Genomic DNA, 26599 nt, shown 5'->3' on the forward strand with positions numbered 1-26599 from the left:
GCAGTGTTGCAATGCACGGCAGCGGGGCTCCTAGTGTCTAGGCGCTTCCCAGGTGGAGGGCAGGGCTTTTCATCCACCTCTCCGGGAGCAGTAGCCAGGCTGATGGCCAAATCCTTCCATGGCCCTCGCCCTGTCTCCGCCGGGGGCTGGGGGGCCCCAACTGTGGCGCTCAGGGCGGGAAGGTTCCACAGCGCGGAAGGGGTAACGCGGTGCCCTCAATCTGTGGCCCCAGTGGCAGGGCCGGTCCCCCCCTCCCCGCAATCAACGGGGGCCCGAGCCGGCCCCCCAGGAGTGGGGTTACCAGCGCCTCGCAGCCGCCCTGCGGCGAGCAGGGCTCGGGGGCGGGCCCAGAGCAGCCCGCGCGTCGCCCCCGGGCGGAGCAGGCGGCGGCTGTAGCTGGGCCCCGCGCCCGCCCTGCCCCCCGCACGTCCGGGGGAAGCCGCGCTCTGCGGCCCAACGTCGGCGGCGCAGTAGCTCCTGGGCTGGGGCGGCGGCGGCGCGTCCCGGGCGTGGGGGGCCGCAGCAGGATGGCAGCGGTGACCCAGTGCAAGGTGAGGCGGCCCCGGGCGCGCCTAGAGCCCCCCCGCCCGCAACGCGCCGGCTCCGCAGGGAGCGGGCCTGGGGCAGCTGGGCGCTAAGTGCCGCCCGTGCGGAGGCGTCCCCGCCAGCTGCACGCATCTGCCCGGGGAGCGGGTGGCGCCGGTGGCAGGGCATTGCAGCGCGCCTCTTGCCCCGCTGAGCCAGACCCCCACCCTCCTGTCCAGCAGCGACCGCCTGTGGTTGTTCTCCACCACGTGGAGCCTGTCCTGCAAAGGGAGCTCGCTCGGCTGCCTCTGCGGGGCTTCTTACCCAGTGCTGGGGCCAGACCTAGCAGCCGCCTCCTCCTCGGTCTGCTTTCGTCCCTTTCCTCCTCCCTGGCCCCTCTGCGCATTGCCAAGGGGTAGCCCTTGGTGTTCTGATTAATGGGGAGGGTGATGCGTTGGGGAAGGGGGTGGGGGGGTTCATTGCTCCGTTGGCCTGTCTTTGCTGGCAAACTTGGTCCCTCTATTGTTTACAAGTCTGCCTGGCTCTCAGGTTGGCTCTTAAAAGGCAGTTGATTAACCCTGGTTCTCAGAAAGAAGTTCTCAAAAGTTTCAAATAATGAATCGGTTGCTTGGTGTTGCTGGGAATTATTTCCCAGTGTCTTTGTGGGGCTGCTTTTCCTCCTGCAGTTCTCTACACAGTTGACGTGCCAAGTTTGGCTTCCCTTTTTATATATTTTCCACTAATTTAGTGTGAATCTATTTCTTACATCTTAGATTTGGAATAAAACTTGGGGACGTGATTGTGGGCATTTGGAAACCAGCAATCAGACTAGCTGGCAGGGGGCTGGCAACGCCACGCCCCTCGTTTCCTCCTGTTGCATGATAAACAGGGACGGAGTGTTAAAATTCAAAATCCAGGTTTTTGAAGCTATATTTAAGTGGACACTACTGCGTTTTAAAAAATTAAAAAGTTCCCTCACTTGTGATACTGTGATCTTGTATTAAAAACTAAACACTAAAAATATAATTAATTTGTTGTGGTTTTTGTCAAAGCTGAGTGCAAAATACCATTAGGAAAAATAAAGTAGTGTTACTGTTATTTGTAGTTAGCATAAAAACAAAAAGAAAATCTATCTTTGTTCTCCAGTACTCCAGGAAATTAATACAAAAATTGTGTTTTTAAAACATATCTTAATATTAGATTTTGTATCTTTTTAACCAAATCTTAAAATGTTTGGCCTAACCTATTTGTGAGTTTCTTTTTATTGTTTTTTAAAGGGCCATCTTAAAAAAAAAAAAAAGGTCTTAGGGCGTCTCGCACACATTTCAATAGTGATAGTTCTTTTGCTTCTGTCCTCTTCTTATTTTGTTAAAAATGTTAGTTTTTAGACCCCAGTCCTATAAACACGCATGTGAGTAACATCAAGGATGTGTGTAAATGTTTGCAAGATTGGGGCCTTTGGGGTTTAGTTTTACATGTGTGAGTAGTCTTCTTAAACTTCACATGCAAAGAGTAGTTAAAGGGACACTCAGGCACATAAATAAGTCGTTGCTGATCAGGAGGAATTCCTTCCTTATCCTGGATCTTGGCCTTCACATTTTCTATAGTATCAGAAGGCTCAACCTCGAGGGTGATGGTTTTCCCAGTCAGGGTCTTCACTGTCAGGCACATAAAGTTACTTATGAAAGTGTTTGCAGGATCAGGCTTAATACATGTGGTGACTTTCCAAGAATGTACCAGTGTATCATAATTTCACTGAGGGAAGATTAGTGAATCTATTAAGCTTAAGGGAAAGCAGCTTTACATGGTGGGCAGTTGAACACAAACTAGAGCACTTATTAAACATTTCAGAAGCAGAAAGATGTTAAATTAGTACATGGTCTTCCATACAAATACATTAGGAACCTGAGGTCTGTTCCTGGCTCAGCCCCATCAACTTTACCTGATCCCCAACTCTTCTCCATCTGAAAGTGAGGATAACAATATTGGGGAATATTGCAAGGCTATTGGTGCTTGTAAAGTTCTTTGAGATCATTTGACTGAAGGCATTTTATGGAAGAGCAAAGTATTAATGCCTAATACTACAAAGAGATGGCATTATTGCCCCCAGTCATGTTTTTACTCAAGGGACAATAGATATATATAAATATAACATTAGTTTGTTTTTTTAAGGGGAAGTGGAGGGGGAGAGAATGACAATCTTTTCTAATCTTCCTCTTGTTTATTGCGGCACTTTCGGGTGGTGATTTGTTTGTTTTATTGACAGGGCAAAAGGGACTGCAGTCCTGCACTCCTTCCTTTTCCTTATTTCTCTGGAGCTCTATCAGTGGGTTTGTTTCCTGCTGAGCCACATGGAGCCAGCGCCTTCAGGAGTTCAGATGTATTTCAGGCTTCCTTGTCTCTCTGAATCATCATTTAGTCCAGGGGTCAGCAACCTTTCAGAAGTGGTGTGCCGAGTCTTCATTTATTCACTCTAATTTAAGGTTTTGCATGCCAGTAATACATTTTAACATTTTTAAAAGGTCTCTTTCTAGAAGTCTATAATATATAACTAAACTCTTGTTGTATGTAAAGTAAATAAGGTTTTTAAAATGTTTAAGAAGCCTCATTTAAAGTTAAATTAAAATGCAGAACCCCCCGGACCGGTGGCCAGGACCTGGGCAGTGTGAGCGCCATTGAAAATCAGCTCGTGTGCTGCCTTTGACACGCGTGCCATAGGTTGCCTACCCCTGATTTAGTCTATCGACTATGTGAGCTCCTTAAAAAACACAGTGAAGGTCAAAGGTTATAAACACAAACTAGTTTGGTGACTTACACTGCTACCTCGATATAATGGGACCTGATCTAACACGAATTCGGATATAATGCGGTAAAGCAGTGCTCCGGGGAGGTGGGGCTGCGCACTCCGGTGGATCAAAGCAAGTTCAATATAACATGGTTTCACCTATAACGTGGTAAGATTTTTTGGCTCTCGAGGACAGCGTTCTATCGAGGTAGAGGTGTAGTTATGTGGTCCCATTTTAGCCAATTGCTAGCCAACTATTCTGAGTCACAAGACCTGCTTTGTTTATTTATATTGTTTGGTAACCGAAAGGCCTAATTTAAACGTATCTGTAGAGTGTGTACGGCTATACAAGTGTACCCCAGTTTTACAGATGTCTCTGGAGGCATCCAAAGCTTTCTTAAAATTGGAGTTTTATAAAAACATGTGTCAGTTTTTATAGAAGTTTAATCTACAGGACCAAATATGCGTTTCAGGTATCACAGAGATTCATATATTTGGAGTTTGTAAAATTGACATTGACTTACAGAATTCAAGTTAATATCACCAGAAAATACCATCTGTGGCCCCCGGCCTGCAAGTGACTCCAGGCAGGTGGACTCAGGTGCCTGCCTGAAGCTCCATTGAAGTCCATGACTCCACAGTGCCAACTAGCACAATTGGGGTCTATTTTTTTCTATACTGTGTTAGTTTACCTAGTAGTCAACTTAGTGGTGCAATGGTACTGTGCAAGTCTGCTGTCTGGAAAGCTGGGATTTAGAAGTAGATTAGAGCCCTCAGATGAGAGGATGTTGCTCTTGTTTTAGGCAAAATTAAATCAGAAATGACCAGCTTCTGAGTGTGTATCAATGAAAAATTAGGTATTGTGGGGAAGAGCTAATAGGAGAAATGGGAAAGAATTCGACATATGGTCACACTATATATGCTGTTCTCATATTCATAATGTTAGCAATCTTTTAGGAAAGCATCTCTATGGATTGCAGGTTCACACCACCTATGAAAAGGCAATTGTTCAATCTTATTCCTGTGACTTACAATGTGTGGGTAGACTGCTTTGCCCCTGCTGAGCCCCATTGACTTCTGGAGGGCTCCATGTAGGTGGAGCAGTCTGCCCACATTCTAAATTGCAGGATTAGGGCTTTAGTTCCCGATAATAAAGGCTGGTTGGTTGTGATGATAAACAATGGGGAAAGTTATGGCTTCGTGATGATGGAAAATGCTTTTTGTAGGTCTGGGGTTGAAAGAGTCATAGCACACAATGTTGTAAATAAGTTGCTTGTCATAAGACTTCATGAGAAGTCAAATACTCCTTATTTTAAAATAAAATAGCTTAACTCAATTTAATTACTAATTAAAAACCATTTAGAAACCCATACTCCAGTCTAGACACATGTAGAGCCAAATTTGCTAAAAATTAATGGAAAAGTCTTCTTCAATAATAGGTTGGCAATAAAGATCATTGCTTTTCATGAAAAATCCAAAAATTCACAATATACCACAGTGGGGATAACCTCTCTTCCTCTCGGGTGGTATTTAAGTATTCCAAAAGTCTTAATGTTGTGTGATCTCTCAGGTATACCTGCTTTTTCTCCACTTCTCCCAAAGCACTTTCGTGCATTCTTCCATGACACTTCTTGTGCCTGGAATACTCCATCCCCAAACTATTTCATAAAGCCCCTTCAATATAGCCAACTTATGCTTCCGAAGAGAAACCGTGAACAGATATCAGGTTGGTAAATGGTCAAGGACTTCTGCTATCTTCCTTCTGATATCTATATCTATCTATCTATCTATATATATTTTAAACTAATTTATCTACTTGTTTACGTAGCTAATGTGAATGTGTGTAATCACGTGATTCCTAGCATTGTCACTTTCCTCTTTCCCATCTTCCTTCCATTTTTTTTATTGCCACTTGTTATTACAATATGTCTTAAATTAGCTCTTGATTCTACAGTCGTATTCATCTTTATGGATCTGATTGTAGGAGCAAGCCTTGGAATGTAAATAGTACATGGCAAGGAATTCTCTTGCTGTAGTTTTGTTCAGTACCTAGCCCAATGGGCTATGATCCTGACTGGGGCCTCTGTGTGTTACTGGAATACAAATAGCTATTGTAAGCCTTGAAGTAGGTCTGTGCTCAGAAGTTACACTGTGAAAATCTGTTTTTGATGCAGCTTCTGCTCAGAGTGGGTCAAATTCTGCTGGCTTTGCTCATGCACTTAGGCCTGTTGATGTACATAGGGTTGTTGCAAATAAGGACTTGTCTACATGCACAGCTGCACCAATTTAAAGTGTGATTTTTAACCTGATTTAGTTAAATTGGTGCAAAAGAATGTGTGGATACACATTTTGGTCTAAACCAAGCTTATTTTGGTTTAACTAAAGTTGATTAAGAAGCAATTTTGGCTAATTTCATTTTAGCTTAATTCTTAAACTGAAATAGGAGTGTTCACACACAAGTTTGCTGAGGTTTAATTAATGGTTTAGTTGACCCATGTGCGTAGACAAGACCTAACATTAGCAGTCTTCAGTCCCATGTGTCTTTCCAGTTGTATCTGTTTAGTTAAAGGGACATTATTTTCTAAAGAAATGAGTTAAAAGTTGTTTCAGGTTTCAGCTCTCTAGTCTCCTATCCAGTTTTTGTGGCTTTATAAGTATATTTTTCTGTTTTTAATTCCTGTTGAATGAAAGACCTATGCAAATAACAGGGGAGACCTAGTGACTGTACAGTGTAAACAGGGAAATTGACTGTTCACACTGTAAGAGAGATAAGGTAGGTGAGGTAATATTTTTTATTGGATCAACTTCTGTCGGTGGAATAAGTCATGAAGAAGAGCTCTGTGTAGCTCAAAAACTTGGTGGAAGGTGCAAAAGCAGTTGGTCCAATAAAAGATATTACCTCACCTACTTTGTCTCTCTCATATCCTGAGGCTAACATGACCACAGCAACACTATTCACAATATAAACAAACTGCAAAAATAGAGAAAAAGAACTTTCATTCAGTTACACCATAGTCATCTTATATATTACTTTTGTTTGTTGTTGAAAAGGATGCGAACAGTGGGAATGGTGATAGTAATGGAGATGATAATGATTGGTTGAAAAGTGTTGTTGGGTAACTTGTGCATATAATGGTAATAGTTGATAGTGCAGTAGAAATGTTTATTATCTTTTAGAATTTGTATCCACTGGAGTTCAGATATCAACAAACATACATTGTGGGTGTCCCTTTAAATAGTCTCTATTCCTCCTAGCCTGGCAAAACCACAGAGCTGCAGAACAGTGAACTGTATTCTGTTCTGCCCTTTGCATCAACAAAGCTGCCTGCTAAATTCTGATTCCAGAATCTTACTGCTGCTGCTGACGTCTAAAACAGAAATCACACCACCTGGTTATTTTTCTCTCTAACAATTCAGATGGAATTTGCACTGTTGGCAGTAAGGAAAATCTTGTTTTGACTTGTAGAGAGAGAAAATTTTATACACATTCTCCATCAATCACATATTGAATACCAAGATGGCACTTAAACTTTGTATTTTCTTATTGTGTTGAAATAGTAACATCTGTTTTAAGCTAGTTTTTGTGTGTGTATCTTCTCTGCCTTTGGTTACAATGGGAGCAGAATTATCAATTTGCATAATCAATTAAGTCAGATTCCCTGTATTACACCAATGCAACACCATCAATTTCACTGTCTCTATCTGGTATCTAATATGAGCGCACTTAGAGTGACTCTTGTACAAAGATATCAACATTCTTAAAAAAAGGTAGATAAGATACTTCATTATCTCAAATTTAGAGATGAGGAAACTGAGACCTAGCAAAGCATTAGGTACCTGTGTGTCTTGGGATGCTTTTCAGGTGTCAGACCAAAGGCCAGGTATATTTACAGCTCAGTAAGTGTGGTTATTCTGGAAAGGTTTTGATTGTATGCTCTTTGGGGCAGGGACTATTTTTTACCTTAATTTGGAAAGCACTTGGGACATTTTAGATGCTCCTGCAATATAAATAAACATTTTAAGATGTACTATTAATGGAGATGGGCTGAGGAAGTGAAGTTCAGGTTTGGATTAGATTTAGGCTACTGTTCGTGTTCCAAGCCAAAATGTGCTATATTACCTGTGAAAGTCCATCATTTCAAAGGTTTTGGTTTGTTATAAGCTTTTCCTGGGTGTTCAACATTTGTTTTTTGTGTCACTCTAATGCTCTTGAAAGATATTTGCTCAGATCTCTGCTATGTCCCTGCAAATTTAATTTCGCTTTAACTGACGTGTTTTATGTTGGAATATTCAGTATAAATTCTCCTTGAGCATATTTGGAGTGTTATTTCCCTTTCCTCCCTCTGTTATTATTTTTTATACAGCATTCCAGTGTGAAAAGTTAGAAACTCTGTGAGGTGCTTCTATCCTGCAAGTACATTGAGTAGGCAGTTCTCGCTCAATTTTTTTAAATGTGTTTAGGGCAAACATGTTTTTGCTGTCTTTATGTTTTGTTTGCCAGAATTAAAAGAATAGGATCTAACATTGTAACAACTATTTAGCTGCTTGAATGCATTTTGATTGATCCTTAACAAGAGAATGAAGTGCATGGCTGTCAAAATTTTTCACAACTAATAGAGAGTGACACACCATACAAAAGACATTGGCACAGATTCATCTTTGGTGTAGCTCTGTTGCTATCAGTGCTGTGTTACATCAGGAATAAATTTGGCCTGCTATGTGAGTTCTAGGACTATTGGAAATAAATAAGCTAAATGATGAGAAATGTACAAAGATGTTTATTAGTCTGTGCATTTTGTGCCTGCAGCACCAGAGCTGTGTATGTAGTGCTTGACGCACCCGATCCAGAATGTTGTGATGTTTATAAAATTGCTGAACACAGCCTTTGTATGGTGCTTAAAAAGTCTTTTTTTTTTACAGTGAATGTATTTATTTTTCTTATAACTTACATTTACAGCTTTAAAAAAACCCATGCTTGTGCAGCCTGAGACCAGCACATGCCCTACAGATCTGTCCATTTCTCCAAAACCCTCATGCTTTAAGAGCTGTTTGACTCTAGTCTTGCGTTGCTCATGCTTTTCAAGTCTGAGCAGGGAGCAGGAGCGTTGAGATTGAGACAGCTGTGTTGCACAGAGTATTTTCATAAAAGGGGGAGAACCAGCAGTTGATGCAGTTAAAATCTTTACTTAAAAACTAGCAAAGTTTAAAATAATCTTCAATTTCATCAAGGTCACCAATCCACTGTTTCCATCCCTTCTCTTTCCCAGCCCCAAATCATCTGCTCTTCCTTTAGAAATTGTGATATTTTCTTTTTGTTTTCACTCTGGATTTTTGATACAATTGGAGCACAGAGTTTAAAAAAACAAACAGTTATGCACTGTGTGTAGACTGCAGAATAGTTAGTAAATCGCTGATGAACTGAACAGAATCTCTTAAAGGAGATGGACAGGAAAATGACAGCCCTTGGTGCCAGGAACATAACTTTTATGATGCACTAGCAGGGTGTCCTATGCAGACTCATTGACTATGTCCACCTTATATAAATCATGCCTTCTTTGCTTCTATTAAATTAAACCATTTAGCCGGAATGGGGACTCCTGAACATTTTAATGAGACTCTTGAAAATCAAAGGGAGGGGGTCACAAACTAAAAGTCTCTTTTGAAGTTCTGCAGCAAGTTACTTTAATCAGAGCCCCTCAGTATCTGAGAATGCATAGAGATCAAAAAAAGGTCCTCTACTGGGAAAGTATGTTTTTTTCCCTTTGTTCATAATCGGTAATTACACCCCCATAATGGCTCCTCTGGTGCAGATGCAGAAGTAATAGACGAAGAAGAAGAAATTAGTTAGGCATACAGTAATCGCAGCAGTGGCTAGCTCAGCTGTACAATAGCACAAGAACTAATGCAGTTGTTCCTGGAAGCAATTTATTCATAGCAACAAGGCTCACAGCTCCTTGTATGTTTTTCCATTAAGTCATTAAAATGTATAATGCTCCATTTTTAACCCTTCTCTGTTGAGTGAAGAATGAAATTTCTCCACAGCAAAGGAGTGGGATTCTGGCTGCCCATATTTGGGGATTGGGGAGAATTCCAGAACGCTAGTATGGCTAGTGCAGCTCCAGCTGAAGTGTATTAGTGAATTAGCTGAAGTGATTGAGCTGCTTTCTGTCTGCTAGCTTGGGCCAGTGGTTTCGTGACTGATTCTGATCTTGCTTAAACCAGTGTAAGTCAGGATTGAATCTATTTACATCTGTGGAGTTTTGCTGGCAAAAAAACAATATGAGATTAAAATTAGGCACATAGATGTTCTTGTATTGTTACACACTTGCCAAGTGGAAGTTGGCCAGTAACGTGATTGATTCTTCCCTCCCCCAATGTTTGGAAAATGGCAATTACCATTTGGAAAAACTTTGCTCTTGGCAAAGATGAAAGATTGAGAAAATCTGTATCCTTTTGGGTTATTTAGAAACTTCTTATTTTTGTCTGCTAATGGAGATATGCAGAATGCCATGTGGCTATCTGAGTTCACACAGGGAGCATTCTCTTGTAACATAAAACCTTTTGAACTCTGTTTGAAGATCACATCCTTCCCATCAAACAGCTCTGGATCTCTCCCTTGCATTCTTGTGCTTTCATCAATTTCACTGGAACTTGCATGTGGGGAACCAGTTCAGAATATGCAAGATAGATCCATACACTGAATAAGAGAAGTTTGCCTAAAGTGTACACATTGCTCTGAGCATGTACTACCTGGTCACTGGTGAGCAGTTTGGGCACTTGAGTAGACACTGTTTAGCTGAGCATATCTTTCCTAAAGCATTCTGTCATTCAAGAAATGCTAAGCTTGAATCATGTATAAATTTGTGTTCTGAAGCACTAGGGTAAGCACAATGCAGAGCACCTTCTATCCCAGTTTGTACAGTTGGGCATATTCATTCAGTCAGGCAATATGCAAAAGCTCTAAATGGTATAGGTTTGAGAGCTGCCTTAAGACCTCCTTTGCCATCTCTGACCTGCCACTGTTAGTTAGGCTTATCCAGAATGTTAGAATGTAATGTCACAAAAGTGAAGCTCTGGGTGCTGGTGGCAGAACTTTCTTAGCCTTTGGGCTGCGCCCCTGGAATTTGCTCCTTGTGTGAAAGTATGTATAAGCACAGACCTGGTCATTTTAAGAAGACCTGGAAGATGTCTTTGTCCAGAGCTTCCCAACTGATTAACTCATGGGTTCCTAGCTGACAAAGCTCTGGGCAGCATGCGTTTGGTTTGTCTTATTGAATGGCCCAAAATAAGCCTTGTGTGGTGATGAGTATCAAATGCATATTTTTAATTTTATTTTTAAAAACATTGCAAACAGTTGTTTATTATAACTATAAATATTGTTATAAAAAGGATAAACCCAACAATTGAAGTCTCTTTGCACAGACAGACCTTTCTGAAATGCCTGAAATCAGTGACAGTACTCATTTTTGAACAGTTTGCTGTCATTAGATTGCAGGTGGTAGTGAGTTTGAAGATATTACTTAAACCTTGCTCTAAAGATCAATATGGCATATTTCTGTGATTAAAATCTATAGTCTCAATCCTGCAGACACTTTTATGTATTGTGCTTATCTTTACTCCCATGAGCTGTCCCATTGAGTGAAGGTAAGCACATGCAGAAATGTCGGTAGGATTGGGGCCTGTATTTACACATTAAAACAGTCTGCACAGCATCCTGTGGAGTTTGGCTTATTGAGATACAGTTCTGCTTCTATATAATGTATATTTGTATGTGAATAAGAGAGTGACAAATGAACAAGAGGCTGCTATTCCCATTAGAGCTTTTAGTAGATTATTATTGCAATGAGTGACTTTATCTTCTATCTCATTTTGAATTGAAAACAGATACCCAAGGAAGTGGCTGACATTTTTAATTCCCCCAGCGATGACGAGGATTTTCTTGGTTTTCGAGATGATGCTCCCATGCAAACCTTGTCATCAGAAGACAGCTCTGATAGTTTTGATTCATTGGAGTCAGCAAAAAAGGTAGGAACATTTTATCATAAACCCTAGTGTATTGGTTTGGAACAGTAAAACGTCTATGAATTTGTTTCAGGGCAGCGCTGACCTTAACTCTTAGCAGAAGTGGAAATCTATAATCCTTTTATTAGAAACAAAAAACTACTCACCTTTAATTTCTTTTAATTTGTAATGATCTTTGAAAAAGGGTCTTATATGAATGAAATCCATTCTCCTTTCTGCATTAGGAGGAGAGCCTAGGGTAAGTTTGGTATTCGTAACTTGCCCACATAGCATGTAGGCAAGAATTTTGGCCATTCAGTGATAGCCTACGCTGGAGAATGCGTTACAGCTCAGTAAAATGTGTCGTTATAAATCAGTTGCACGTCTGCAGTACTGAAGTGGGATTCCATTGTAACCTCACTATGACAGGTTGGATCACAGAAACCCCCTTGGGAACCTGATGTGCCAAGACTACTTCTGCGCCTGCTTTCCTCCCCTGACAGCTTAGGACTCCAGCACCCTGTCTTGTTGAGCCAGATACACCAGTCTACTCCAACACAGACCCAGGGTCTAAACCACATGCCCCAAAGCTGCAAACTTAACCTGAAAGCAGTTTACAGAGGTGTTCCTGTCTTTAGCACTCAGATGCCCAACTCCCAATGGGGTCTAAACCCCAAATAAATCTATTTTACCCTGTATAAAGCTTATACAGACCGATAGAGAGAGATGCACAGCTGTTTGCCCCCCCTTCTCTCCCCCCCCGGTACTAATACATACTCTGGGTTAATTAATATTTAAAAAGTGATTTTATTAAATACAGAAAGTAGGATTTAAGTGGTTCCAAGTAGTAACAGACAGAACAAAGTGAATTACCAAGTAAAATAAAATAAAACACGCAAATCTAAGTCTAATACAGTAATAAAGCTGAGTACAGATAAAATCTCAGCCTGAGAGATGTTTCAATAAGTTTTTTTCACAGACTGGATGCCTTCCTAGTCTGGGCATAGTCCTTTCCCCTGGTACAGCCCTTGTTCCAGCTCAGGTGGTAGCTAGGGGATTTCTCATGATGGCTGCCTCATTTGTTCTGTTCCACCCATTTATATATCTTTTGCATAAGGCGGCAATCCTCTGTCCCTCTCTGGGTTCCCACCCTCTCCTTCTCAATGGAAAAGTACCAGGTTAAAGATGGATTCCAGTTCAGTTGACATGATCACATGTCACTGTAAGACTTCATTACTCACTTGCCAGCACACAAGTATACAGGAAGATTTACAGGTAAAACAGAGCCATCTGCAGTCAATTGTCCTGCTTGATGGGAGCCATCAAGATTCCAAACTACCATTAATGGCCCCTACTTTGCATAATTACAATAGGCCCTCAGAGTTATATTTCATATTTCTAGTTTCAGATACAAGAGTGATACATTTATACAAATAGGATGACCACACTCAGTAGATTATAAGCTTTGTAATGATACCTTACAAGAGACCTTTTGCATGAAGCATATTCCAGTTACATTATATTCAAACTCATTAGCATATTTTCATAAAATCATAGAGTGCAACGTCACACTCACTTTTTGAGTTGGCAGTTGGAAGTACTGGAGGTGGAAAGTGTGAGGAGAAGGACACTGGGAAGAGAGCAGGGAGCAAAGAAGAGAAACTGAGAGCGAAGTTTACTGCACTTGGCAGCGATGAACTTACGTCTGTTTTTTAATGATAAGGGACAAAGCTAGCGAGATTCAAGAAAGGGGGTGGCATCGCACACTGGAAGGAAGAAGTTGGCTTTTGTGTATTTTGGATAGACTGCAGGTGGAAGATGTGAGTAATGTGAAAAGAGACAGAGTAATCAAAAAGATGACTAATGCTTGGACAAAGGTTTCAGTAGTGATGTTAATTATGAAAGAGCAGATTTTAATTATATTGAAGGGGAAGAAGCAACAGTACAGGGAAGTTTTGTATGAGAGGTAAATTTGAGATTTACCTAGGGAAGAACTATCCTATAATGAAAGAGCAAAAGGGTGGGAAGGGAAGAAAAGCTCTGCAGGGTGGAATTAGGCAGGAAGGGGCAAAGAAGTTGGGTTGGTCAATATAAATAGGGTCATATTTGTGCCTTAGTAGTTCACAGGGAGTTAGATACACAAATGCTATTATCAGTATAGAGTTTTGCATGTCTCTTCTCTTGTAGAGTTTCCTGAAAGTCTCTCCTGTAATCTCTTCCTTTGTGTCACTTAAACATTAGCTTAAACCCTAGCTACGTTGCTCAGGGCTGTGAAATATTTCACTCCCAGAGCACCGTAGTTGGGCAACCTAACCCCTAGTATAGGTGCAGCTAGGTCCATGGAAGAATTCATCTATTAACCTAGCTACCACCTCTTGAAGAGGAATTTTAACTACATAGATGGAAAATCCCTTCTGCCAACATAGAAAGCACCTATGTTACAGCACTACTGCGGTGGAACTGCACTGCTGCAGGTCTGCTGCTGTAGCACTTGTAGTGTAGACATAGCCTAGTTGCACTAGTTTCTCCTTGCTTGTTTTCTTCCTATGTAGTAAAATTACTGTTAAGGACACCTCTGTATAGGAAATGCCACACTTTACTGTTCTTGCACATCATTGGTCCCCGTTCCCTATTTTTCAGTCACTGTACAGAGCTAACAAACTGACAGTCTTTCTAGCCAGCGCTGTAAAGTTTTATACAAGTACAGAGTGAACACAAACTTCAGTTCTTCTCAAAGAGAAATACAATTTCCCTTAAAGTTACTTCCCTTTTGTGTTTGCTCCTTTCTCAAGCAGCTGCACTGCAGCTATCAACAAAAGAACAAAGTAATTTTGCTCAGAGAAAACTCACTCCAATTACCCATAATAATTTGTAGGAGATGTTTTAAGTGTAAAGAAACAGTATATGCAATGATTTTTCCTCTATTCCCCTGCAAGTTTTTCCACTCATCTATTATATCTATTTTTCACCAGATATTATCTCAACATAAAGAAGTGTATAATTAACGTCGGGGATGGGAGGGAATTGAAGGAGAGAATAAAGATATTTAGCCAAGTGCAGTTGTATGAGAGGTCATTTCTGTATCTTGTGTGGGAGTTAAAAACATCCAAGGAAAACTGGGGAAGTAAACTGTCTCAAGTGAAGGATGCTGAGTTTCAAAAGGCAGGTGCGGTGTGATTGTGTGTACATCCCCTGCCCTGAGCTAGTCCTGTTTTTCAAGATAGCAATAATGACACATTGACAGATGCTCTGAAGCTTTTCTATATTGTTTCTTTTAAAATCTCCCTTCCTCATCATGGGACGTATATCGTTGCTTTTTTGTTATATGTATAGTAAACCCATTCTGTGTAAAGATGGTGTGCAAAGGGGAAAAATGGGCGTCAGCCCTTTTTTAAGTAGACGATATGCAAGCAAGACCCGAAAGGTGTTTGGGGGATCTTTTATTTATTTACTTACTTATTTGTGGAAAATATTTTTCTTTCCATTAGTCTTTAACATTAGCAATTTGCTTTCTGTCTAGCTTGGAAAACCCTGCGATGACTGGAGAGTTGTTAAAATGATACTGCAATAGCAAAGAAAGAGAGTGGAAGTTGAGCAAAAGGGATTTTTTAGTTAGTTTGTTTAAAACTTTTAAATTTTGTTTTCACTTACTTAACTTCGGTGATGAACTGACTTTTTGGAGAGAGGGAACCTTTGCTGATTAAGCTCCCTCTTCCACCAAAGTGTGAAAGGTAACAATATACATCTTCTGAGACCCTGCAACACCAACAAACCCAGAGAAGACCAGAGTTGATATTTCTGAGGTTTAAAAAAAAAAAATCTTTTTTTTTTTTTTTTTTAAAGCAAATCCTTCTCAGGTCTGCTTTATGCACCATAATGAAGCAAAAAAGACACAAAGTCAATTAAAAAAAATCCTCTACAGGTCATCTTTTAAAAAGATAGCAGAACTGGAGAGTATCTATATTCATTTGAAATAACTGATAGAGCTGAAATCCAGTGTGTCTTTTTCTTGTGACAGGTTTTGCATTTAACATTTTCACAGGAACATACCATCTGCTCAGTAACTCCTTAACATTAAGCATTTCCTAATTTGGATTGGAAAAGTTACATGAATGCTCTTTGTATGGCAAACTGTGTCCTACTGTTGTGATTTTCGTATGCTTGCTCAACAGGATGTTCGATTTCAATCCAAGTACCTGACTGAGGAACTGAGGAGAATTTTCACTGAAGACACTGATTCAGAAAGTGAAGTGTTTGAAGGCTTTGCTCCAAGTGACCTGGATGTAAACAATGCGAATGGAATGACGGTAAAGCTAGCATTTTCATTGTGTTCAGACATACAATACAGACTCCTCCCGCCCCCTTCTTCTTTCTTTGTGTAATCCTCTTGTTTTCATACAGCCGGTTGAAATTTATTTTGTTATTTAACAATGTCAAATGTTTGTGCTGAAGACAAATTTTCTTTAATATTTAATCTTTTATTAATGTATCATAAAAGCCAGAGATGGAAAATATCTACTAGTGCATGTAATGAAGTATCATCTGCTTAAGGGAAGGAGGATTGGTTACTGTTCACAGCGGATGAAATTCACTCTTGTGCAGAGGTCCAGCACAAAATCTATGCGTTACTTAAGTCCCACATCCTTACATAATTAGTGGGCATTGCACTGGTCTCTGCAAAAGGCAGAATTGCACTCACTGTGAACAGTTTTTTCTTTTTAATTGTTGGTTTAGCTAAATACAAGATGAAGTTTCCAGTTTTTCAGATTCTGATACTTAGTAATAGTCTATGCTAATAATGAGGATAAAAAGTGGCCTGTTCCCATGTGACAGCTGTCAGGATAACATATTAATTATCTCTGCTTTCAGTCAGTGGAGTCAGATTTGAGTGATGGAGAGAACAATAATTTATCTTTACTGGGTAGCGAGGAGGAGGAGGAAGAAGGGAAGGCTTCCCCCAAGAGAAGAAGCTTTGGCCTTCGTGTGGCATTTCAGTTCCCCACAAGAAAGTCTGCCAAGAAGAAGGTGCCTGAACCAACTTTTTCCAAGCTACACTTGCAAGACAATAAACCCCCTAAAACTCTCACAAGAGAGAAAAGCAGCAAGCGATGGAAGAAACTAGAGGGGTCTGCCTCAGAGTCTGAGGAGGATGTCAAAGAGACGCGTGAAGAAAGCTCCAGTGCTCTGCTTAAAAGAGCCATAAACATCAAAGAAAATAAAGCCATGGTAAGACAAAGCAGACAAAAGCCAGTACTCATTAAGGGCATGTCTTCACTACAGAGTTTACTGGGTGATTGGCATCCAAGTCTGAGCACTCAGGTTAGCTCTGCCTGGTTGTGAGCAGCCACACTGCAAAGTCACACTTGAGTTACTATGTCCACACTGGTGCTGCACTCTTTTGTATGTGTGTCACTAGGCCTTCTGGGAGGATATCCCATGGTTCTTGTGCCACAGTAAACTGAGACACTCCCAGTGAACTGTGGGAGTACTTGTCTGTCCTGGGCTCACTGGGAGAATTGTGGGAAGGCATTGAAGTGGTTTAGTTTGTGTCCTTACTAGAAAGTGTGTGGGTTACCTGCCTGAGTGAAATTCTCACCTGAGTTCTAGCCTATATACCCTGAGCCTTGCCGGCTAGCTTGGGTTGAAAGTACCACAAAACTCAGGGCAGAGGCTTTTATGTATGGACGGGAGCAGGATTAGGGGGCAACAACTAAGTAAGGGTCCAGGTTAACTCTGTAGTGAAGACACACCTTATAACCAGATCCTATCAAAAAGCATTGCCATCCATTAACTTTAAATGATCTATTGTGTCATTATACAACAGAGTTGCTAATTTACTACATTGGCTGAGAAACCTATTGCAGTTTACTAAATGGAAAAATAAGATAAAGCAATCAAGACTTTTGCATCTCTAAGTGTATGCTCACTTGTTTGAGAAGTATAGTTTAGAGTTAAAACTGTCCTCTTATACTAATGTATTGTGTGTGAGGGGACTATTACCTTCCTGCTCTTTGTCATGATGCCTTTGGGTATGCAGTCCAAGGTCCCATTGGCCTTTTCTGCTGCAATATTGTGATACAAACCCATATCTCATTTGGGTTCCCTGTTGCCCTTTCAACTTTACTGCTTCTCATGTTTCTGCTTTCCATTGGGCATGACTATTTGATTATTTTCCCCCAGGGCTACTGGCTTGTATCTTTCCAAGTAAAAGCTCATTTTATAGTTTCTTAAGCCTTGTCTACGCTATGGGGGGAGATCGATCTAATTTATGCAACTTCAGCTACGTGAATAACATAGCTGAAGTCGATGTACTTAAATCTACTTACCGCGGGATCCACACTACGTGATGTCGACTAGAGACGCTCTCCTGTTGACTCCCTTTGCGCTTCTCATTCAGGTGGAGTACAGGAGTTAACAGGAGAGTGATCTCTGATCGATTTAGCGGGTCTTCACTAGACCTGCTAAATCGACCACTGATGCATTGATTGCTGCACATCGAACCCCTGGTAAATGAAACAAGAGTAAGGCCTTGTCTACTAATCTATCTAGATTCCTCTGTATAATTGTGCTGTCCTTACTGGTATTTACAGCTACTCCGAGTCCAGTATCTGTGTGAATTTCATTAACATCTTCTTTATTCTTGTCCAGTTCACTAATGAGGGTGTTAAATGTGTTAGATAATTAAAAGCATATTAGGTCATTACTGAGAAATGTCATGCACTCTTCATGCCACATGTGGTTCTGCCATGGTTGTCTCAGATGTTTGGTAGTCAAGAATCGCCACCATTTTCCCCATTTAAGGTCTTCCCCTCTTATGAAGCTCCCTAAAGCCAGCAGCTGTTGAAGCCCAGAATGTGAGTCCCTTCAGAGTAAGTCAATAGTATTTCAAAATGGCCAGCCAAGGTGATGTAGACAAGAGAGGCCCAGGTCCAGGGTCTCTCATATAGTACAAGTATAACAGAGTATTACTGCCACTTTGCTTAGGGTGCACCGTGCTGATGACATCACACTTGCCGTGCGGGGGGATGCTGACCAACAGGAGTCTTTTAGTACATTGTTTTGCAAAGGGGTGTGTTTATACTCATACACACAAAAAGCCTGATTACTATAGGCCAGCTCCAATCTGCTGTGTGGAATGAGGCAGTGTGGCCTCACTAATAGAGAGCTCATGCTGGGGTATTGGATAAGGGAAGCTTCTGACTGTTTTCACTGGGTTCTGATAACGAATGACTAGGAGAAAATTCTGACCAGCCAACAAAAGTCACTGAGTCTATGGCTACACAACAGAGCTTGCAGCCACTCTGCGCCAACGGGAAAGATGTCTCCTGTTGACTTAGCTGCCGCCGCTTGCTGGTGTAATTATATCAGTGGGAGGAGCTCTCCTGCCGACATAGCACTGTCGACATTGGCGCTTAGGTCAGTGTAATTTACATCGCTGAGGGGTCTGGTTTATTTATACCCCTGGGTGACATAACTTATACCGAAATAAGCTGTAGTGTGTACATAGCCTAAGTCCGCAATTTTGTATTATGAAAGTATGTGCCAAGATAGCCCACAAGAAACCTCTTATAATCCCCCGATGCAGTTACGTCCACTCTTGTTGTCAAGGGATTAGCTTTCCCATGTTAACTGCAAATTTCAGTCATTATTGGTCATGGATACTGTAACCTCGGTATAGCACACTTCTTTAGAGACACATTTGACAGCGTTGGATGTGATTTTAGCTGCACGACTTCAGTATAAATCAATGGGAGTCATGGTGCTAAAACCTGCTGTAGAGCTTTGAACATTTAGGGGTAGAGGTTTAAATGAAGTGTTTTAAAGAGTGGTTACTTACACTGGGATTTAATGTATTTGAAATAACTCAGAATGTGTGTGAAAACAGAGCATGGTAAGGACTGAGTAGGTTAAATATTTGCAAGTTTACAGTGAGACTTCAATAGGGTATTTTTATTAATTTCAGCTTGCCCAGTTGTTAGCGGAACTGAATTCTATACCTGAACTGTTTCCAGTGAAAACAGCCACCTCAACTCCTTCTGTAAGTTTCAGTATTTGGTTAAATATAATATATATATTGTTGCTGAACGAATGAAATGTGTGTCTTCTGATGAATATTTTTATCCCCCTTTTTTTTTTTTTTGTAATTTTATTTGTATTGACTTGATATTAGTTATATATTATGTAAAAAGGCAGGGCTAGGCTACCAAGATATACAGATAAAGAAACAGCTCAAATTATGCAATGTATATTAAAAAAAAAAAACAGACCTAAAATTAGGCACTGCCTCATTAACTTAGACCCAGAGATGCTCATGAGACACTAGACAGACGTATATATTTGAGAATGATGGTTGGACGGCAAATAGGATCTTGTAGCTAGAAAGCTAAAGAGAGTGAAGAAACTACTGTTTGTTTTCAGATCCTGTCTTTTTTTTGCTAATTTTCCTTTCTGTTAAAAGTCCGTTTTTTCATTAGAGCTGTGATGGGAAAGCTCAGTCCTGCATAATAGCAGGATGTTTCTGTGTTCTACCTCTGGAGCATCTCTTTTGTGGCTACAAGCATAGAAATCCCTAATTCTCTGTGATTACTGTGGGCTAATGTTAACTTTTCAAGGATTCCAAGTCCATGCATACTCCAGGAGGGCTGCACACCCATGTTCCTGACTTTGGGAAGTTCTTGTAAAACGTTGCCCTGATAATTAAGTCATTTGTGACCCAAATTATAAAATATGTGAAAGGCTGGCTCCTTGTTGGCTGCACTTCAATTATTTATTGTGATGTATTAAACCAACTTTAAATAAATCTCTGGATTCCAGTAATATGTATTCAGTATTTTTATTCTGGAAAGAACCTTAGGGATAGACTGTTGGAATGCCCCTATCCTTATGGCAACGTTCCCCTCTTGTAGGTATAGGCTCACTTTTTCATTTCTTTTTAAAGTAACAATTAGAGTATTGCAGCAAATTCCGCATCTCGAGGTATAGGTAGTCCCATGCCCATATAACCTCTGGTCGTTTCCCATCCCAAACACACAACAGTGAGGCTGATGAGACAATTCTAATAGAAATGTTTTTTTTTCTCCTCTAGAAACAGAAGAAAACCCCGAGGAGAACATTTTCTGAAGGCCAGATAGAGCGTCGTACAAACCCAACCAGAAATGCTCGTCCACCAGAGAAATTTGCCTTGGAAAACTTCACTGTGTCTGCGGCTAAATTTGCAGAACACTTTCATAATTACAGACAACAAAATCTCCTAATAAAGAAGAGACTCAGTGGGGTATTTGCCAGTTTAGTTTGTTTACTAACCTTTGTCTTTTGGAGATGTCACTCATGCTACTTTGAGCTGGCCAGCATACAGAGTGGGGACAAATGCAGCAGAAAGCTAACTAGCATTTAGAACCTTGGTGCTGGGATTAGAAGCAGGAGAAAAAAGGATCCTGGAGCCTCCCCCTTCCCTAGTCACCCAAGCTATTTCAGTATGTAACCCATCCCGTTTGAATGTGTATCAGATTAATATTTGTATTATTTAGTATTTGAAATCCAGTAGTGCCCACAGTGTGCTAGGTTGGAGGCAGGCTATGGAGTGGGGTGATAAGGAGGTGGGAGGGAATGGGAGGAGAAGTGAACAGTTTCACTCTCGGTGATGGCAGAGGAGTAGGGAGAGTGTTAAAAGGGAGCAGAAATCAAGGCTGAGTTTGTTGAACTTCAATTTAAGAATGGTAAGAAACTGTGTGGAGAGAGAGGAGGATGGAGGAGAACTTTAGAAGTCAGAATTTGCAAATAAGGAACAAAATATTTTTTGAGCCATGTGGTTTACATTTTTGTTACATTTGTCCTCCTACCCCATCCCTCCTTTTGTCAGTCATATTCATGGGTCATGTCTGCTATTAAATGGTAAACTTTCTGTGGTAAGGATTATCTCTTGTTACGTCTGTGTGCCTTGCTGAACCACAATAGGACTGTAATCCTGCTTGGGTCCTTTTGTGCGCTATCACAACATAAATATTAATGGCAACGACAGAGGTGGAAAATTAACACTTATAGGTGAGGGATGTGGCAGAAGGGAATGAGGAGAGAATGAATTTACAGGTGGATGTCCATGTGGCCATGAGGCTCTCGAGGCATTCAGTAGATAAGGCATGCAGAAATAGAATGTTGGGGGTAAGCCAGGGTTGAGATTTGTTGGGGAGAGTTGCAAAAGAATCAGTGTTGGAGGAGAAAGTAGAGTCAATTTTATTAATCAACAAGAGAGGGGGGGAAATCAGGAGAGGGCTCAGGGAATCAGAGTAGTCCTAGACACTGATGGATTGGGAGATCATGATATGAAAAGGTGGGCAAAGTTGAAATAGAGGTGCTGGTTGTAGAGGGAACTCAGTTACTGGAAAATCAGAGAGGGAATAGTGCTGAGGGAAGACGAAGTTGAGCAAGCGGCCATTTTGGAGAGCTGATATGATTTTGAAGGACAAACGAGATGAGAGCAAAGGCTAAGGGGTCAGATGGGACATCAGTGTGAAAGTTGAAACCTCTGGAGGACAGGGGTGGAAGGAGAAGCAGAAGGAGATCTTGGTGTATCAAAGTGAAGAAAAGGATGGTTGAGGAGGAGTCGATGGCTGGCAGATAAGTTACATGGAGAGGGAGTGTAGAGTCTCATGGGGAGCATCGCTCAAGAAAATGAAGGGGTGAACTGGATAAGGAGGAAGGTGCTGGACATGGCACCATCTTTCTTGAGGATGAGTCAGGGAGGGGAGAAAGAGAGGCTGCTGTGAGCGTAGCTGTGGAGGTTTCAGTGGGTGCAGGAGATGGAGGGGAAAGAGATAAAAAGGTGGATGGTAGTGATCTTTTTCTGTGAAGGATGAAGCGGATAGATAGTATGGTTGATTGTCATTGGAGGAAAAAAAGGGGAGGAGTTCGTTGGAGAAAGATACCAGATGTATGAAGGATGACAGATTTTCTCAGAGGAAGAGAAATGTGGTGGTAGGATAGAGATTTTGAGGGTGTTTGAAGGGATAGGGGAATGAGGAGGAGCTAGAGCTGGTGAGAGCAATAAAGGTTGGGTTGGTAGGAAGGATAGGGAGTTGGAGGTGACCTTATAGTCAGAGCATATTTGATCTAAAGGTAAAAACACATCACCCATCATAAGATAAAAGATGATGAGATAGTTTGTTTTGTAGGGTGACTGTGGAGTGCGCAAAAGAAGGAGGTCATCTAAATACTCATCTTACCGTCCTGTTGAAGATATTACTGATGAGGACTTGGAGAATATCGCAATTACAGTTAAAGATAAAATCTATGATAAAGTCCTGGTAGGTGCCTGTTTTTTCCTTTTGATTGCTTAGAGTGAGGGGCATAAGATGAAACTACTTCATGAAGTGAATTTAATGCTCATTGAAAAGTGCCAGAATAAGACCTCTGGAGACTACAGAGCTGTGTTTATCTACTGTGATAGATATCCATGCTTAGCCATCTCTTGCTGTCTGCAAACAGGTGCCAGTTGTGGCCATGTTCTACTATTGTTACCTGTTGAGTGGGAACTATATTGAGACCACTAATTCACTTCCACCAAAGGGCTATTAGATGGAAGTGGACATAGCCATGAACGATCTGGGCGCAGTATAAGCCAGTGACCTAGAAGCAAATTGCTCCACATCTCATTTGTGTTCCCCTGTCTCCCTTGCCATAAATTACTCTGAAGTGTTATCATGCAAGAGGAGTGCTGAAACCTGGAAGAGAGAGGGTTATTCAAAAGGACATTAATACATGTCTGTGGCATGTTGTTGCATAAGCAGAGTTATTCTTATAAACACCGACTTTGCCACCTTATCTGTGCACAGATTTAAAATGAACATGAGCCCCTCTGTTTTGGGGCTTGATGCTGTCACAGGGATCACTGCATGAAGATTATCTAATACACTGGAATTTTAGAATGGTGGATATTGAACTGCTGAGTGACTCTGTGGGTTCCTAGCATTTGCCATGGGTGGATTGGAACCAGAAATATAACATAGGGCTCATGTAGCACATTAGATTCCTAAGCCTTCAGGACAGGCTTACAAACATCTCTTTGTTTTGTAAAATACCTAGTGTACTTTTGAGCACTGTAGAAATAATCATGGTGGTGGAAGTTGTGTTTTTTCCTAATGTTTTATTAATCTAGTTGCCTCTGGTTCCCAAGGAGAAATTTTAGTGTTTTCCACCTCCAGCTGAGAGGTGTGTTAGAGAATTCCAACACCTGGAGTCAAGAAGTTCAACATGATGTGAAATGCTAAATTTCTACGTCTCTCTCCCCCTCCTTTCCAACTTTAGGGTAGTACGTGCCACCAGTGTCGGCAGAAGACAATTGATACTAAGACAGTCTGTCGTAATCAAGGGTGCGGGGGTGTGAGAGGACAGTTCTGTGGACCATGTCTTCGTAATCGATATGGTGAAGACGTGAAATCTGCACTTCTGGATCCAGTAAGTATCCAATTCTTTGGGTCAAAAAGATAGTATGATTATGGCTTCGTTAGCTTCACAATCGTCACGACTTTCTTGGATAACATGAAATTGAAACATTCTGCCACATAAAAGCCTGAGTAGTGTGGCTGTGATTAGAGAGCAGGGCTTTTGGCCTGCTCTTAGTTGCTCTCAGGTGGGGGAAAGAAAACTCATGAGGCTTAGAAGATGAACGGGGACCTGATTCTCCCAAGTTCTTGTTTAGCTTTTTGCCTCCTTCCCTGATGCTTTCACTGGTCTGGTCTGCAATGCAAGCTACTTGTTTCAGATTCTATACTTTAAACATTGGGAAGGAAAGAACCTCAAGAATTTAGGGTTGGGTCCCCTTTCTTTCCCTGAGCCCCTATCCTAGTCTCAGCAGAGTGCACAGACCCGTCATGTCCAAATCCATCCCCTTTCATGGGGTCTGGGTGCCTTGGCAATTCACATACAATTAACAGAATAAAACTCAGCCTAAGTTTCCTCTCCAAGCTTGCCTCTTCATTGCTCTTCCCTCTGAGACACTATCCTGGTTCCCACCTTCCAGCATGACAGAGCAGGCGTTAACCCTGAGCCTAATAACAAAAAAGCCCAACATTTTTGTACAAGGTCTTAGGTCTGCCCCCCTGAAAATGGCCACCTTCATTTTTGTCTAACGCTCCTGAAGTAACATGTTGCAGGCAGCAGACCTCCTCTTCTTGCTCTGAGCCCCTGTTTTTTAATGTCCTTTTTAAAAAAATTATCATTTTTAAAATGTTTTTCCTTTGAGATTAACTGAATGTCGCGTGTGGTTCTTTCATACAGCCTCTGAGTTAGTGTCCAAACCCACCCCTTCCTGGAATTTGGCTTCACTGGTAACTTAAACATAAATCTTAACCTTGGGGTCCTGCCTGTGGACCTTCTCTGCCTTGTTATCTGGCTCAGAGACATTCCACCTCTCTTTGTATCCTGGTTGGAGCTGCTAATTGGACCAACCTTTCAACATGACTCAGCTATAGTTACCCTGAATCTTAATAATGGAGGTTTTTTATCACCTGATCCTAGGGTGCTGGAACAGAAAAGTCCTGCTTTTTATATTCCCGTTACAACACTAGGGAAATCAGTACTACTAGAATTTGTTGTGTGAGCTTTGAAAAATTCCAAGAATGGATATTCATTGTTTCTTCAATACTGCAAATTTTTTTTATCAAAAGATTGATTAATATTATCCACTAAAGTATTTGTTTATGAATATATCTTTATTGTTACATAAAAGTGACACTTCTGTTTTGGGTGGGTAATGGGGTTGGAGAAGACCGGTTTGCATCTAATACTTCTGTAGATAACTCCACCCCTATACCTTTCTCTCCTTGTCTGTAATTCAGGATTGGATTTGCCCTCCTTGTCGTGGTGTCTGTAACTGCAGTTACTGTCGCAAGCGTGATGGCCGCTGTGCCACAGGAATGCTCATCCACTTGGCAAAATTTTATGGTTATGACAATGTTAAAGAATATCTTGAAAGGTAAGATGATAATTACATAACTGCTTTTTAATTGAAATCCGCACTGCCTTATTTTTAAATGAAAACAACATTTTGAGAGCCTGATTAGAACTAACTTTGTGGGGCGTTAACCCAGACCGAAGTCCATCACAAAATATTGAAACTTGCTAAAACATCTAAATCGGTACTTGTCACTTTCAGTCTGGGCCCACAGAAATTGATGGCAAAACTCTCCTTGACCTCATGTGGAATCTTGACAATCAACTTTACTGTGCAAATGAATAAGGCAATTGAACCAATATTTCATATTATAAGAGTTAGACTTAGATATTTATTTCTTGTTAAATTGACTCAATTTTTTGTGTGGTTCTGTGGAGCTGTGACCATCTGATATCAAAGCTTTAGTTAATGCTTTTGAAAGTATCAGATTCCCATAAAGTATAACATTTTTCTACCTGTTTTCTAGTTTACAAAAGCAACTGAGTGAAGACAATTGAGGATGCTGAGCACAGCTGCCTGACCTGCAGACAAGTTTTTTTTTTTTACTACAATGATGTTTATACAAGATAGAATTGTAGAATATAGCTTTGGAATTTTTTTTTTTTTTTATTGATTGGTCTTTACTAAAACATTACCAGAGAAATCTTTGCATGAGGAATTTACATGCAGAACATTCTTTTATGCACCAACACCTGTATACAGAGCAGAACAGCACTTTTAAAACTTCAGTGGTTAATTTTCAGTCGGGCTACAGAACCAAGTAGGTGCTTAACTCCAAAGGCTGTGAAGGGAATTGTGTAGCACTAAAAATATAACGAGTTGGGGGAGATCTTAATAGTTTGCTTAGGCCAAAAAAGTATTATTACACATCTGAGTTTTCGAAAGCCTTCCTTTGTGTGCATGAGCAAATCGAGTAACTGCATGCCTCAGTTGGTGGGCAAAAGTAAAGTTTTGCCCCTGCAAAGATGGGCGGGAGTCCTTTTGAAAATTTTACTGAAATTCAGTTCACCATCCATCTGTTCCTCTTTTTCCCCTCAACCAGGAGAATTTGTAAGTGCAAGGGGTGTTTTGTGGAAACACTTTGTTTAGTTTATTTTTAAAAGGTAGTTGGTTCAGCAGTGCTGCACCTGCGGTCAGAGTGATATTGACCCTTTTAATTGTACAGTGCTAAGTACGTTTTTTTTAAAATAATTCCTCTGTGTCTGCTTAGCTAAAGGCAGGCTTTACAAACAACACTTTGTAAAAACCCATATTACTACAGCCTCAGATTGTCAAAATTTGTGTAAAATATTGGATGTTTTAGAGATAATAAAGCATTTTCAATAGAGAAGTATTTTGTG

The 26599-nt window shown here is 40.9% G+C and overlaps 1 protein-coding gene across 1 annotated transcript; it reads left to right on the plus strand.

Moving 5' to 3' along the window:
* Window positions 1-387: 387 nt before the first annotated feature.
* On the plus strand, window positions 388-26589 carry CDCA7L (cell division cycle associated 7 like). The gene is made up of 10 exons (XM_054020211.1): window positions 388-551; window positions 11195-11335; window positions 15484-15618; window positions 16181-16537; window positions 19275-19349; window positions 20397-20585; window positions 22480-22611; window positions 23612-23761; window positions 25144-25280; window positions 25726-26589. Exons 1-10 carry the CDS (start codon window positions 528-530, stop codon window positions 25754-25756), a joined length of 1371 nt encoding a protein of 456 aa, XP_053876186.1. The 5' UTR covers window positions 388-527; the 3' UTR covers window positions 25757-26589.
* Window positions 26590-26599: the final 10 nt, after the last annotated feature.

The sequence above is a fragment of the Malaclemys terrapin genome, chromosome 2, assembly GCF_027887155.1.
Source record: "Malaclemys terrapin pileata isolate rMalTer1 chromosome 2, rMalTer1.hap1, whole genome shotgun sequence".
In the NCBI taxonomy this organism is placed as follows: domain Eukaryota; kingdom Metazoa; phylum Chordata; order Testudines; family Emydidae; genus Malaclemys; species Malaclemys terrapin.